The sequence below is a fragment of the Ovis canadensis genome, chromosome 2 (genome assembly GCF_042477335.2).
Source record: "Ovis canadensis isolate MfBH-ARS-UI-01 breed Bighorn chromosome 2, ARS-UI_OviCan_v2, whole genome shotgun sequence".
Classification (NCBI taxonomy): domain Eukaryota; kingdom Metazoa; phylum Chordata; class Mammalia; order Artiodactyla; family Bovidae; genus Ovis; species Ovis canadensis.
In genome coordinates this window covers 139,359,921-139,371,406 of record NC_091246.1, presented here as the reverse complement: position 1 = coordinate 139,371,406, position 11,486 = coordinate 139,359,921, and the positions used below count along the sequence as shown (strand labels likewise).

General features: G+C 50.3%; 1 protein-coding gene and 2 long non-coding RNA genes across 4 annotated transcripts; 2 read left to right on the top strand and 1 right to left on the bottom strand.

Annotated features, from left to right (window-relative positions):
- Positions 1–243: 243 nt before the first annotated feature.
- HOXD8 (homeobox D8) lies at positions 244–3,367 on the top strand. 2 transcript variants are annotated; one of them, XM_069574294.1, is made up of 2 exons: positions 244–1,495; positions 1,881–3,367. In XM_069574294.1, exons 1-2 carry the CDS (start codon positions 952–954, stop codon positions 2,171–2,173), a joined length of 837 nt encoding a protein of 278 aa, XP_069430395.1. In that variant the 5' UTR covers positions 244–951; the 3' UTR covers positions 2,174–3,367. The 2 variants fall into 2 exon arrangements, with proteins under 2 accessions (XP_069430395.1, XP_069430394.1); XM_069574293.1 differs by having other exon boundaries at positions 247–1,495; positions 1,878–3,367.
- A 1,325-nt stretch (positions 3,368–4,692) lies between these two features.
- LOC138432765 (uncharacterized) lies at positions 4,693–7,419 on the bottom strand. Its single transcript, XR_011253971.1, has 3 exons — positions 7,243–7,419; positions 6,071–6,131; positions 4,693–5,629 (listed from the first exon to the last, which is right to left on the bottom strand). It is a non-coding gene; the product is annotated as an uncharacterized lncRNA (long non-coding RNA).
- Positions 6,967–10,982, top strand: LOC138432768 (uncharacterized). The gene is made up of 3 exons (XR_011253975.1): positions 6,967–7,088; positions 7,257–7,623; positions 10,765–10,982. It is a non-coding gene; the product is annotated as an uncharacterized lncRNA (long non-coding RNA).
- Positions 10,983–11,486: the final 504 nt, after the last annotated feature.

Below are 11,486 nucleotides of genomic sequence, written 5' to 3'. Positions count from 1 at the left end.
TGCTCCAGGGGCCGGGAAGGGAGTCATTTGCTCCACAGTCTCCTGGGAGTGGCCTCTCTGCCTCCCCGCTCCCCCACCCCCAAGTGTAAGGCTCTGCGGTGCTCCCGCCCTGCCGGCCATGGCCCGCATTCCCTGGGCCCCGGGGGCACGGCGAGCCCTTGGCAGTGCGGTTTTATGGGCCCCCTTTAAGGCTGGCGGAGGCATCTCCGCGCCAGCGTGAGGCGTCCCGTCGGGTGCAGTGATGTCGCCTCCGCGCGGATCCCTCCGCGCGGTTATCTCGCGACCATCTCGCTCCCTCTCCCGGCAGTGGCGTGGTGTGAAAATGCCTCGCCGGGGCGCACCGGGGCGGCAGCCTCGGCAGCGGCGGCGAGAGCGGTGGGAGGGGGCTGCGGGGGGGGCGAGGTGAGAGGTGGCGGCGGGCAGAGGGTGTTTTTTTTCCTTTTCCCTCCAGAGCGGGGGTTTGTAAACCGAAGCCAAAGAGTGTCTCCGTGGGCCGGGCGCACTTTTTTTTGTTGTCCCGGTGCGCTCAGGGCCGCCTGGTGCCTGAGAGGAAAGAGTGGAGGCAGCGGGGCAGGTCACCGGGGTGTTGGCGAGTTTATTGCGGCCAAGCCGGCGCGCGCCGGGAGAGGCCGGGCGGGCAGTGGAACGCGGGGGCTGGGTGAGGCCCTGCGACCCGCGAGGGAGGCGGCGCGAGGTCGAGGCGGCGGGCGCGAGAGAGGAGCATGAGCGCCCAGTAGCGGAGTGCCCGCGGTTGCGGGGTCTCAGAAGCGGCGGGCGGGCGGGTGGCAGCAGCAACGTAGCCCGGCGGCCCCAGTGGCGCGAGCAGCCGCCCCAGAGGCCCCCGCGGCAGTGCGGTGGCGCTGAGGCGCGCTCCCTGCCAGCTCCGCGCCGCCCGCCCGCCCGGGGCCGCCCTACCTTGGCCCCCGGCCGCTGGCCGCCGCCGCCGCCTCGATGAGTTCGTACTTCGTGAACCCGCTGTACTCCAAGTACAAGGCGGCGGCCGCGGCGGCGGCCGCGGCGGGCGAAGCCATCAATCCCACTTACTACGACTGTCACTTCGCGCCCGAGGTCGGCGGCCGCCACGCCGCTGCCGCCGCCTTGCAGCTCTATGGCAACAGCGCCGCCGGCTTCCCGCACGCGCACCCGCACCCATCGCCGCCGCCCGCCGGGCCGGGTTGCAGTAGTGGGGGCGGCCCGGGTCCCGGCCAGGACTACTTCCACCCCGGCGGGGGCAGCCCAGCCGCAGCCTACCAGGCCGCCCCACCTCCTCCGCCGCCGCCTCCCCCCTGCGGTGGGATTGCCTGTCACGGGGAGCCCGCGAAGTTTTACGGATACGATAACTTACAGAGACAGCCGATTTTTACGACCCAGCAAGAGGCCGAGCTGGTACAATATCCTGACTGTAAATCGTCCAGTGGTAATATTGGCGAGGACCCAGACCACTTAAATCAGAGCTCGTCTCCTTCTCAAATGTTTCCCTGGATGAGACCACAAGGTTGGGATGCAATTTTTTTTTTTTTTTAAGCGGGGAGAGGGGGAGAAATCTGCTTTCATCTCACGTAATTGCTTTAAAACTCCCCTTTTCTCTCCCTCTCCTTTTTCTTCTGGTGTAGCTTACAGTGACTTATTCATGAAGTAGTACAGACTTTTTTTTTCTTTAAAGTAGAAACCATGAAAAGATGATGGGGGTCATAATAATTGCTAGGACGTTCTCGCTGTCCCTCTTGCCTGCCCATGCTATATATTATATCAGACCTAAGGAGAGTTGTGTATATTTCACCCCTTAGACCTGTTTCAGAAACCCCCAGCAACCTGCAGACGCACCATTACATTTTTAATGTTTATTTTCCTCTTTTTTTTCTCTTTGTTTTAATCAGCAGCTCCTGGTAGAAGAAGGGGAAGACAAACCTACAGTCGTTTCCAAACCTTAGAGTTGGAAAAGGAATTCCTTTTTAACCCTTATCTGACCAGAAAGAGAAGAATCGAGGTTTCCCATGCCTTAGCCCTCACCGAGAGACAGGTAAAAATCTGGTTCCAGAACAGGAGAATGAAATGGAAAAAGGAGAACAACAAGGACAAATTCCCGGTTTCCAGACAGGAGGCAAAGGATGGGGAAACCAAAAAGGAAGCCCAAGAGCTGGAGGAAGACCGAGCTGAAGGCCCGACAAATTGACTTCTACCTTTAAAAATTTACCGCAGACTATTAAAACTAATGATCAGCATATGCTGGTGGACACCACCTGTTTTCTTTTTTGGAAAGGACTTTACCTGTGTTTCAAGCTACCTTCATGTCACTGCTCTTGAGGTTTCTGCGCTTTGAGAGGGATTTGGGTGTTTAAAAAAATGTTTCTAGTGTCGCATAGAAACAGCCCTTGAGCTGTCCTATGTAAGAGTAATTTGATACTGACCTTGTAGCTATATTTTTATAATGGTAGTTTTTAATGTCTGAGCTGGTGATTTTGCCTCGACAACGTAAACTTCCTAATGATTAGCACTAAATAATTGAATATAAAATGCTTTATTAATCAAACAAGTGCACTTGAACATTTTAAATCTTTTCTTTATGGTGAGTAAATTAAAAGAAGTTTATTAATTTTAAAAAATTATGCCCGCAGAATATTTACTTTATATTATTTGATTAAAATGTGTTATTTATATTTTTTTCTGCTTTTATAATGAATGGTTCGGGTGCCTTTTGTTTACTCCTAAAAGGTTTCTTTGAGAATTTTGTAAATGTAATATCTCTGGGAAAAGTCTGGGCCAAATATTGAGAAAAGCACATGTTAGCTTAAGAGTGTAATGTATAGTCCTGGCTCTGCAGCTTCCTTAAACTTGGGGAAAATGTTCGGCTAGTGACAGAAGTTTCAGGACAATGTCAAAGTTGACATTTAATAATTTTTCTATAGTTTATACAGATTATGGCAGTTTAATCATCTAGAGTGAATGAATACTTGAAAAGTCAATTATAACATTTTCACTTAGATACTTTTTAGTCTGGCAAGTCACCTTGTGGAACGCCTCTCCTTTCTGAATTTGCTTTCGTTTTGAACTGTGCTTGCTTGGTATCGCCTGCAATTGCTAGATCTTTGTGCTGTGGCCGCTGCTGTGATTCCGGTTTGTGTGTGTGTGTGTGTGTGTGTTTTTTCTGAGGAGGTGCCATATTTATTTTGTATTCTCTTCTCTCTGTTTGCACGACCATTGTGAGCCAACTTGTGTGCATCTCAGATATCGGTTGGTACGTCCTCTGCTGTTCTCCAGGTTGGCCTCACCTATTTGAAACAAGCCTTGAGAGCAAATGCAGAAAAGTCCAAGTGTAAACAACCGCTGCAGAATATAGCTAGCTCCTTAATAAAAGAAATGAATCCTTTTTCTAGAGCTAGTGTCTTTGAGCGCCGCCAATAACCCTTTTCCTGAGTCAGGAACAATCTCCAGGGCTCATGGGAAGGCAGCATCCTGCTAAAGCATCTATTTGATTTTTAAAAGGTGGGAGGGGGGTTACCTGCACCCTTGCTATAAAAATAAATAAATGCGAGGTGGGGGGGGGAGCTCTCTTTCATTTCAGAGAGGCTAGGCTATTCTAGCTTCATCTTGCTCTAAACAACCTTGATAAGATACTGGGAGAGCTTTGAACTTCGCAAAAGACTGGAGTTGTAGGCCCAGTGGGTAGCAACTCAGAGTCCAGATTATACCACAGTTTATTCCATTGAGCCAGCGCTGATGCTGGGGTTTGGGATCTGTTATTAACAAGATATCCATTTTCCATTTGAGGCTGCTCCTGCAGCTGCCATTTTATGAGGGAAGAGGAGGGGGAAGAGGGACAGGAGGGAAGAGGAGAAATTCAAGTAAACTAACATTTCTCTTCACAAAAGGGAAAGCCCCTTTATCAGGTAGACTTTGCAGAATTCTCTTCTTTTTCTAGATGCCTGTATGTTTTTAAAGAGGTACATCTTAATTTCCAGAGTGGCTTTTATTGCACAGGTATGAAAATGGAATCCTATACTTTGGGGCCTGTATCACTTGTTCAGGTGATGGTGGGCTGTTTGCCTGCTGCTTCAAGGACCAGGGAAAAGTTGGCACAGGTTAGGCCAGAGGCGAAGCACCACCTGGCTTTCTATCCAGGGAAGAGGCCATGGCTGTGGCATTTGCTGACCTGAGCCAGGAAAGAGTTTTAAGTCAAGGGTGGCGGCCCAGGGCTTAAGAAACATTTGCACAAGAAGAGACAGCTGCAAACGTGCCTGCTGGATTTGGAAACGTTTTGCTCTGTGTGTTGCCTGAGACTGCTGTTGACTGGTTTAGAGCAAGTGTGCCAAGTGCTTGAAAGCATGGCTAGGGAACAGTCTGGCTATGGAGAGGGTGGGACTAAGCTGGCTAGAAACTGGTGCTGGCTAGGCTCCAGCTGCCCTCCATTTAAGGGATTCCTCTATTAGCAAAATTCACTGTCTTCTACACAAGAATTCTCCCTGAAAATCATTTTTAGAGCCATTGATTTGCGCAAGACTCTAAATGGTGGGGGACCCGGTGCATGGATTAATGTGGAAATCTGTTAAGGAAGGGTGGTAAAAATGTTTTTTCCTCCATTTTGTGCTACTCTGAAAGTGTTGTACCTTCTGGCCCTGTTGGACCCCTAACCTATGGTAAATTCGTAGCTCATGTACACAAAAAGACTTGCAAAAATTAGTACACTTGCGAGTATTTGTACATTTACACATTTGGTATTTTGGGTATATATTTGTTGTACATATACATAGATTACTCATGGAGAAAGTGTTGGTAATTAATGTAGGTATACATGCTTCCTTTTGTAGTTGGGGAAAACAGATTTGTCTTCAAATAAAGAGTCTGTGGAATTACAATCACACCCACTCACCACCTTCTTTCTTGCAGTGGCTAGAAACCCCCATCTGTGTCTCATGCAGACAACTCCCAGTGACGAGTGCAGGAGATGCCCTTCTAATTGGCTCGGATCTGTAAACATCCGCGGGTTGAAGCATATCGAACCAACATTTTTGCTGCAGAAATTTGCATAAATCTTCAGAGACCCCTTCTGACTGCTTAGAGAGTCTGCTTAGAGAGGTCTGTAAATCATTTACAGAAAAATAGGACCCTCCAATGTTAACGCTGATTGAAAAAACCAAGGGTCCTAAGTGATTTGGGTTCTCTTCGTAGACCAGAAACACACAAAAAAAGAAGGTGTGGGTCTCAACGGTTCCTAGAGAAAAGTCAATTCAGGGGCTGCCATTTTGTGAGGTTCCACAAAGCCCAGCACATGGCTTATCTCTGCACAGGGTGAAAAAGTACAAATATGGCTGCCTTTTCAAAAGTGCAGTCTTTTCCCAGCCCTCCTTCCACCAGCTGAAATAGAGGGTCATAAACTCTGCCTTTATTTGGGTAGAGGAAAATTGACAATTGAGGTTTATTTCTCAGAATGTTTCAGAACTAAACAATGTTCTGAATGTATAGACATGTATAGACCAGCATAAAGTGTTAACTGTTTGGGAAGGTCCAACAACATGCTCGATTTTGTGTAATTAAAATATTGTTTAATTATTCTTCACTGCAGAAGGTGTTACTATTTCCCATCCAAACTTGTGTCCTCTGCTTTCCCACTGTTTGCTGAATCCGAATGCATCTGGCGGTGAACAGGGGAAAGAGAACATTTTAATGAACCTGGCTGCTGCTCTGGGTACCTCCAGCAAAGTTGGAACTCACTGACTTTTTCTAGAAAGAATATGACTTTTGCAGACACATGGCAACAGAAGCACTTTAATCAGAAACATCCAAGGTCATCAGAACTTTTTCAAGGGCTACACATAGCCTGCTCCAGAGGGTGCTGTGTGCTTCCTACTTAAGTGTATGACCACTTAGGGACTTGGTGTGAGGATGTTAATAGAGAACTCACACATTGAAACCCTAATGCACATATTTATAAATGTATTACTAGAAGTCCAAAGCAGTGTCCTTGAAAGGATGGGGTTGGGGTGAGGAGAGGTTACCTCTTACAGGCACATTTGAAGCCTGGATGGCCATGCCCATGCATTAATGATGAGGGGAGCTAGCCAAGGATGTTTACCTTCAGCTGGGGTTCTCTGGAGCAGCTTCCATGAGAAGAGCGAAAGGAATGGCACTCCTGCCTTTGAAGAAAAAGAACTATTTTTTTTTTCAAGCCTGAAACTGGGGAGCTGCTTTTTTCCTGAACAAATGGAGTCCCTCTCCTCTTCAATATTGCATTGAATAGGCTCTTCAATGGACAAACATTTTGGGGGGCAAGGGCAGAGGGGCTAGAATTCCATAGAAATGCGAATTGCACTTAGGGGAGACTTAAACAAGGATTTTCAGAGGGTATTAAAAAAGATTGACTCTTCTAGAGAAGACTGTCCCAGGGGGTGTTTCTCTCTAGATTAAGTATAGGTATTGGGAGTTCAAACTGTTATTTTGGAGAAGTTGACAAGTATCTAAAACCATTTTCAGCCTTTGAGCTGATTGGCAACTCTCCTACTGCAGAAACCCCAAGAAACAGGAGGGACCCCAGTTTATGTTGGAGAGAGTTGGGTTGGGGAGAGCACACATTTTCTTGGCCTGCAGAGCCCCGGTTTTCTGCACAAGGTCAGACTGGGTGGCTTGCCTGAAGATGAGAGGGGCAAAAACCGAAAGCACTTGGCTGCTCTTTCAGAGAGGCCTTTTGGTGAGGGGAGGAGAGGAGAAGCCAAGTGAGGGGAGAGTTGGAGGGGTGACTGACAGGATCACCTCCCCAAGGGAGCGCGGCATTCATTCTCCCTGAAACACAGCGCCCAAGGAGCAGAGGTTTCAAGCCAAAGAACCAAAATAAAAAATAAAAGGAAAAGAATTCCTAGAGAAAGGAACCGTGAAGTCTAGGAAGGCAGAGCGAGCGGTGGAGAGGGACACCGAGAAACAGGAGGAGGGAGAAAGAAAGAGGAGGAGGAGGGGGAGGAAGGAGAGCAGAAAAACGGAGAGAGAAGAGGGGAGAGGAGAGAGAGAGAGGGAAAAACATGGCGCTTGCGAGCTGTATGTGCAAAATCCGCAAGGAATTGCAGTAAATTCCTTTTTGTTTGAAGAAAATTTACAACTTGGTAATAGACCTTTTTATGACCTATTTGCGGTCGTCATTGGCTGCGGCTGGTCATGTGCAGGCTCCGCTCGCCTTCACGGCCTTTTTCCTGATTTCCCAGGCGAATTTCCCCCCGCATTCTGCCTTCCTAGAGCCTCACCCCCTCTTTTTCTAACCTTTGTCTCCGCAGAGGTGGGCTCCAGTCGCCGGCTGCGGGATTGCGGGGTCCGCGGCGGCCTCGGCTCGCGCCCGGCGCCCAATTTGGCCCCACGGCCGCTTCGCCCCGGGCCGCGCCGCTGCTGCCTCCGGAGCCGGCGGGGAGCCCGGCGGGCGGGAGAGCCCGGAAGGAGCCCGGGGCGCTGAGGCCCCCACTGGCGCCGGCACCGCCCGCCGGGAGCCGCCGGCCTGCAGCCGGGTGGCCGAGTCGCGCGGTTCCGACGCGGCTCCTTCTCCAACATGAGCGGGTCCCTGCCGCGCAGAGCGCGAGTAACCGGGCAGCGCTTAGTGGATTACAGCAGCCGCCGGGGACGACCGCCGCCTCCAGCTCTGCACCTCCGGTAAGAGCGGCCCCCGCCCCGCGCTCCCAGCGCTGCCACCGAGAAGCTCGAGGCGCCCACCCGTTCGGTTAGCTCGGGGAGCCCAGCCCGACCCCCCACACTTCCCCGGGGCCTGGGAGTGCCTGTCTGCGTCCCCTGCCTCCAGATCACTCAGGTTCTGAGCGGGCGTCCCCTGGGGCCCTGGGTGGGGTCCGGCTGAGCTCAGAAACAGAAGGGAAGCCCCATTTCCTCTCGAGATTATGAGAGGTGGATAGAGGCGTAGATCGAGAGCCTCAGGATCCCCGCCCTGGAAGACTGTGCAGATGGTTTCTGGAGCTGTCAGCTTTGCTGGGGGTCACTACAGGCACTCTGAAGTCTAGAGCAGTATTTTGCGGTTGGTCTGTGGTCAGAGGTACCTGGGAGACTAACAGGTGTTTTCTGAGGGTTGGAGCTTGGGGGTGGGGGTGGGGTGGATTCTGTGTATCCAGGATGGTGGTACGTTTGTTCATCTAGGCTTTGGTGAGTGATGCTGATTTTTAGAGTTTTTGGTTTATTGGGCTCTGTTTATGGGATGGAATTTTAAATACTAACTGCTTCTCTAGTTCTCAGATGATTTTCTTAACAACTCAAGAAAGGTTCCGCACACATCTGTCAGGTGAATCTCGGTTATTCTGTGCCACAAAATGGACGCATGTTTTGAGAGGTAGCAGTAGAGCAGAGGATCAGAAACCCTGGTGCAGGTCTTGGAAAAAAAACAAGAGACGTTTCAGAAATTCTAAGCATGCTTAATAAGTTCAAGCATCGCGTGTGTTTCTTATTTGTCAGAGTAGGGAAAGAGTAGACATTTTGCTCTCTAAATGTACTGTTGTGGTGTGTTTGTGTTGCCTATAAATGAATAGCATAGCAATATTTCCAACTAGACTTCAAAACTAGTGAACCAAAATATCTATGAATCGAAAGAAAATTATTTGCAGAAAGAAATGCTATTTTCTCCTATGGATTTTGAAGGGCACTAGAGGATGCAGTTCTCAAACCCCATTGCCTCTTCCCTCATGGACACGTGAAATATTAAAACCTTAGGACAATCTGCCGCATTGCGCATGGGGTTGACCTGCGCGTTGCGGAGTATTGTTTTTTTCAGGAACCAGCGGAAAAGCCTAACTCAATGTTCTCCCAAATATCCCAGTGTGACCATGCTGGCCTTAAATGCATTTCTGAACAATAAATGATATTTTTATAGAAAGATATTTTTAGTAACAACGGAATCATGCTCGTTTCAAAATGGAGGGCTACAATTTGTGGCTAGTTGATGTGCACAGAATTGTCCTTGATCACTAATTATGATCACTCACAAATGAGAAACTGATGGTTAAGTCCGAAATGTCTGTATTTTGTAAATATTTCTGATAGAGTACTGCTGAGATCATTCTTTCATATTGGTATCGAGCATTACCTACTGAAAAACAGGCCTCTGGACTGGGGCTCCCAAGGCCCTCCCCTGGCAACTCCAGGAGTCCCTAAATTGCCTGGAGTTGCGGTGGGGGTGGGGATGAGTTGTGGCCGTGATGGCCAAGCCTCTCCCTGGGTTCAATGACTGAGCGCGCCCAAGTGACTAGGAACCTGGGCAGTCTGCAGGTCCAATTGCACAGCAGAGGGTGATGTCATGGGCAGATATGGAGGACTAAGGGGTTCTTCCTAAATCCCATAGTAGCATTAAGAGCTTAAATAGTTACATCTAAGGGAATATATACGCTGCCAGTCACATTTGAACTTAGGCCACTTAGTCCAAGAGAAGACTAGTCAACGCTTTTGACACTACCGGAAATGCCCCCACTGGTAACCCAATTTTTAAAAACTTAAACGAAATTTTAAAAAAATAGTTGGATCCAAAGAACTCACAAGCCGGGGAGTGTAATTCCCAGAGTCCTCGAACCGAACCTCTAACTGTGTGTAGATCAGAGAACCAATGGCACCTCCGGGCCTTAGTGTCTAAGGTCAGGCAATGAGCTGGGCTTGCGCTTTCCCGGAGGATCAGGAAAAAGAGCGAAGCTCGTTGTTATAAACGTGGCCAAGCACCGGGTTGAAAACCGAACGTATTTTCCTGTCAGATGCTCCTCCAAATAAATATATCTCGCCAGAATTCTGTTTGCCGAGCTCGAGAAGCAGGGGAAATCGGAACAAAGACAGTATTTCACTCTGGGCTGGCAGGCAGCTGCTAGAGGTATTTACGGCCTTGCCGCAGTGCGACCGCCGGGCAGGGCACGCGGGGGCACCGGAAGCTGGGGAGAAGCCACCAAGAACTCGGAATTCCGACTTAAGTCCCATTTAGGGCCAATTTTCCGAAATTAATGCGAAAAGATACCCTCTTTCTAGGAACTGGTCTCTTGGACTTCATAGTTGTGCAGAATGAGGGAGAAGTACTCTCTGGACGTAGGGAGGTTCCCTCTCCCCCCTCCCCACCCCCAGCCTTGATTAACGACGGGGGAAAAGGCGTGCACTGGATATGAAACTGCTGATCCAAAGGACAACCTTGAGGGTTTACTGGAAGCATGGCGATTTTGTTAGTTTGGCGGAACAGGGCTTGCAGATCAGAAAGGACGCGTGAAGCTTTTAACAGGGTTTCCTGCAAAAGTATCTTTCCTGTGTCTCTAAGATGGGGCGTTCAGGCTCTTCTGCAGTTAGGCGCTGCAGCAGTGTGCGGTGCTGCACACCGCCCAGTGCTGCGCACGCCGCCCGCACAGCTCAGTGCGGGGCTGCGCCTGCCTAGCCCGCTCGCCCAGCGTCCGGCGCATGTGCAGTGAAATAACCCAGCCTGGGGATCCAACCAGCAAGGCACGGATGGGGGGAGGGGGCGAGTGGACTCAGAGCTGGAAGATAAAACCCGATCTCTCCACTCGGCCCTGCCTCAAGATTCGCTCCTGATCTTTCCTTTATTCCAGCCTTCAATCTAAATATAGCCAAACATCTTGCCCTTGACCACGTTATTTTCAATCATCTTGACTCACCACCTCACCCAAATTTAAATCTGTACTTTAGAAACAGTCTGCAAATATGAGCTAGTGACCAGAAGAAAACCAAATCTTTTTTTATGGTGTTAAAGTAAACATGCATACATTTTGTAACACCTTAAACGAAGATTATATATATGTATATAATCCTCAGGGAAGTGTATAGATGTTTTTCAGCCTGGTGCTTCTGCTTTGGGAAAAGGCCTTTCCTCCTGGCGCCTGTTCAAACCGCCAAACTTCAGGCCAATTCTTCAACCGGACCATTCTCGGATCTTGTTACGCCAGCGCAGCACGTTCGAAGGCTCTGTGGGGACCAGTGGCTCAGCAGAAAGCTGTCAAACAAATAATAAATAAATAAACGCACGAACTGTAGGGTTTTTCCGCCTGGGCTCGCCTAATTAACGGAGGATGCACACTTCTGGGTCGCGAGCCTGCTGTCAGTGCTAAGGGTGGGAGTGGGGGTGGGGGTGCCCTCAGGGCTCTCTCGACTCCTTCTGGCCTCCCCCAGGGGAAGGGAGGACCAGCTCAAGCCTCTGGTTCGGGAAGACCTCTGCCCGCGCTAAGAAGCCGGGGCCTCGGGCTTCCGGGACTGCAGCAGTCCCCCTGCTCTGCTGTCTGGCGCCTTGTCCAGGAGGAGGCGCTGTAGGACAAGCGTCCTGTCGGCTACGGAGGCGCGGGAGATGCCCCGGGCGCTCGCGGGCGGGCGCGTGGGAGGGACACTGACCCCGCCCCTCCCTCTCCCCGCCCTCCACCCCAGCTCACAAAGTGTTTTCCGCCAACGAGGATAGTTGGCGATGCGGCGCCCACCCCCAGGGGCGGCTTCCCGAGACTGGCAGCAGAGGCAGCCCGGGGTCCAGGAACCTGGAGGCAGGTTCC

Excerpts from the sequence above, each read along its gene's own strand:
- HOXD8 (XM_069574293.1), top strand. The coding sequence starts at position 952 with ATGAGTTCGTACTTCGTGAACCCGCTGTACTCCAAGTACAAGGCGGCG. Across the intron at positions 1,496-1,877 it reads TCCCTGGATGAGACCACAAG|CAGCTCCTGGTAGAAGAAGG; the intron begins GTTGGGATGCAA and ends TGTTTTAATCAG.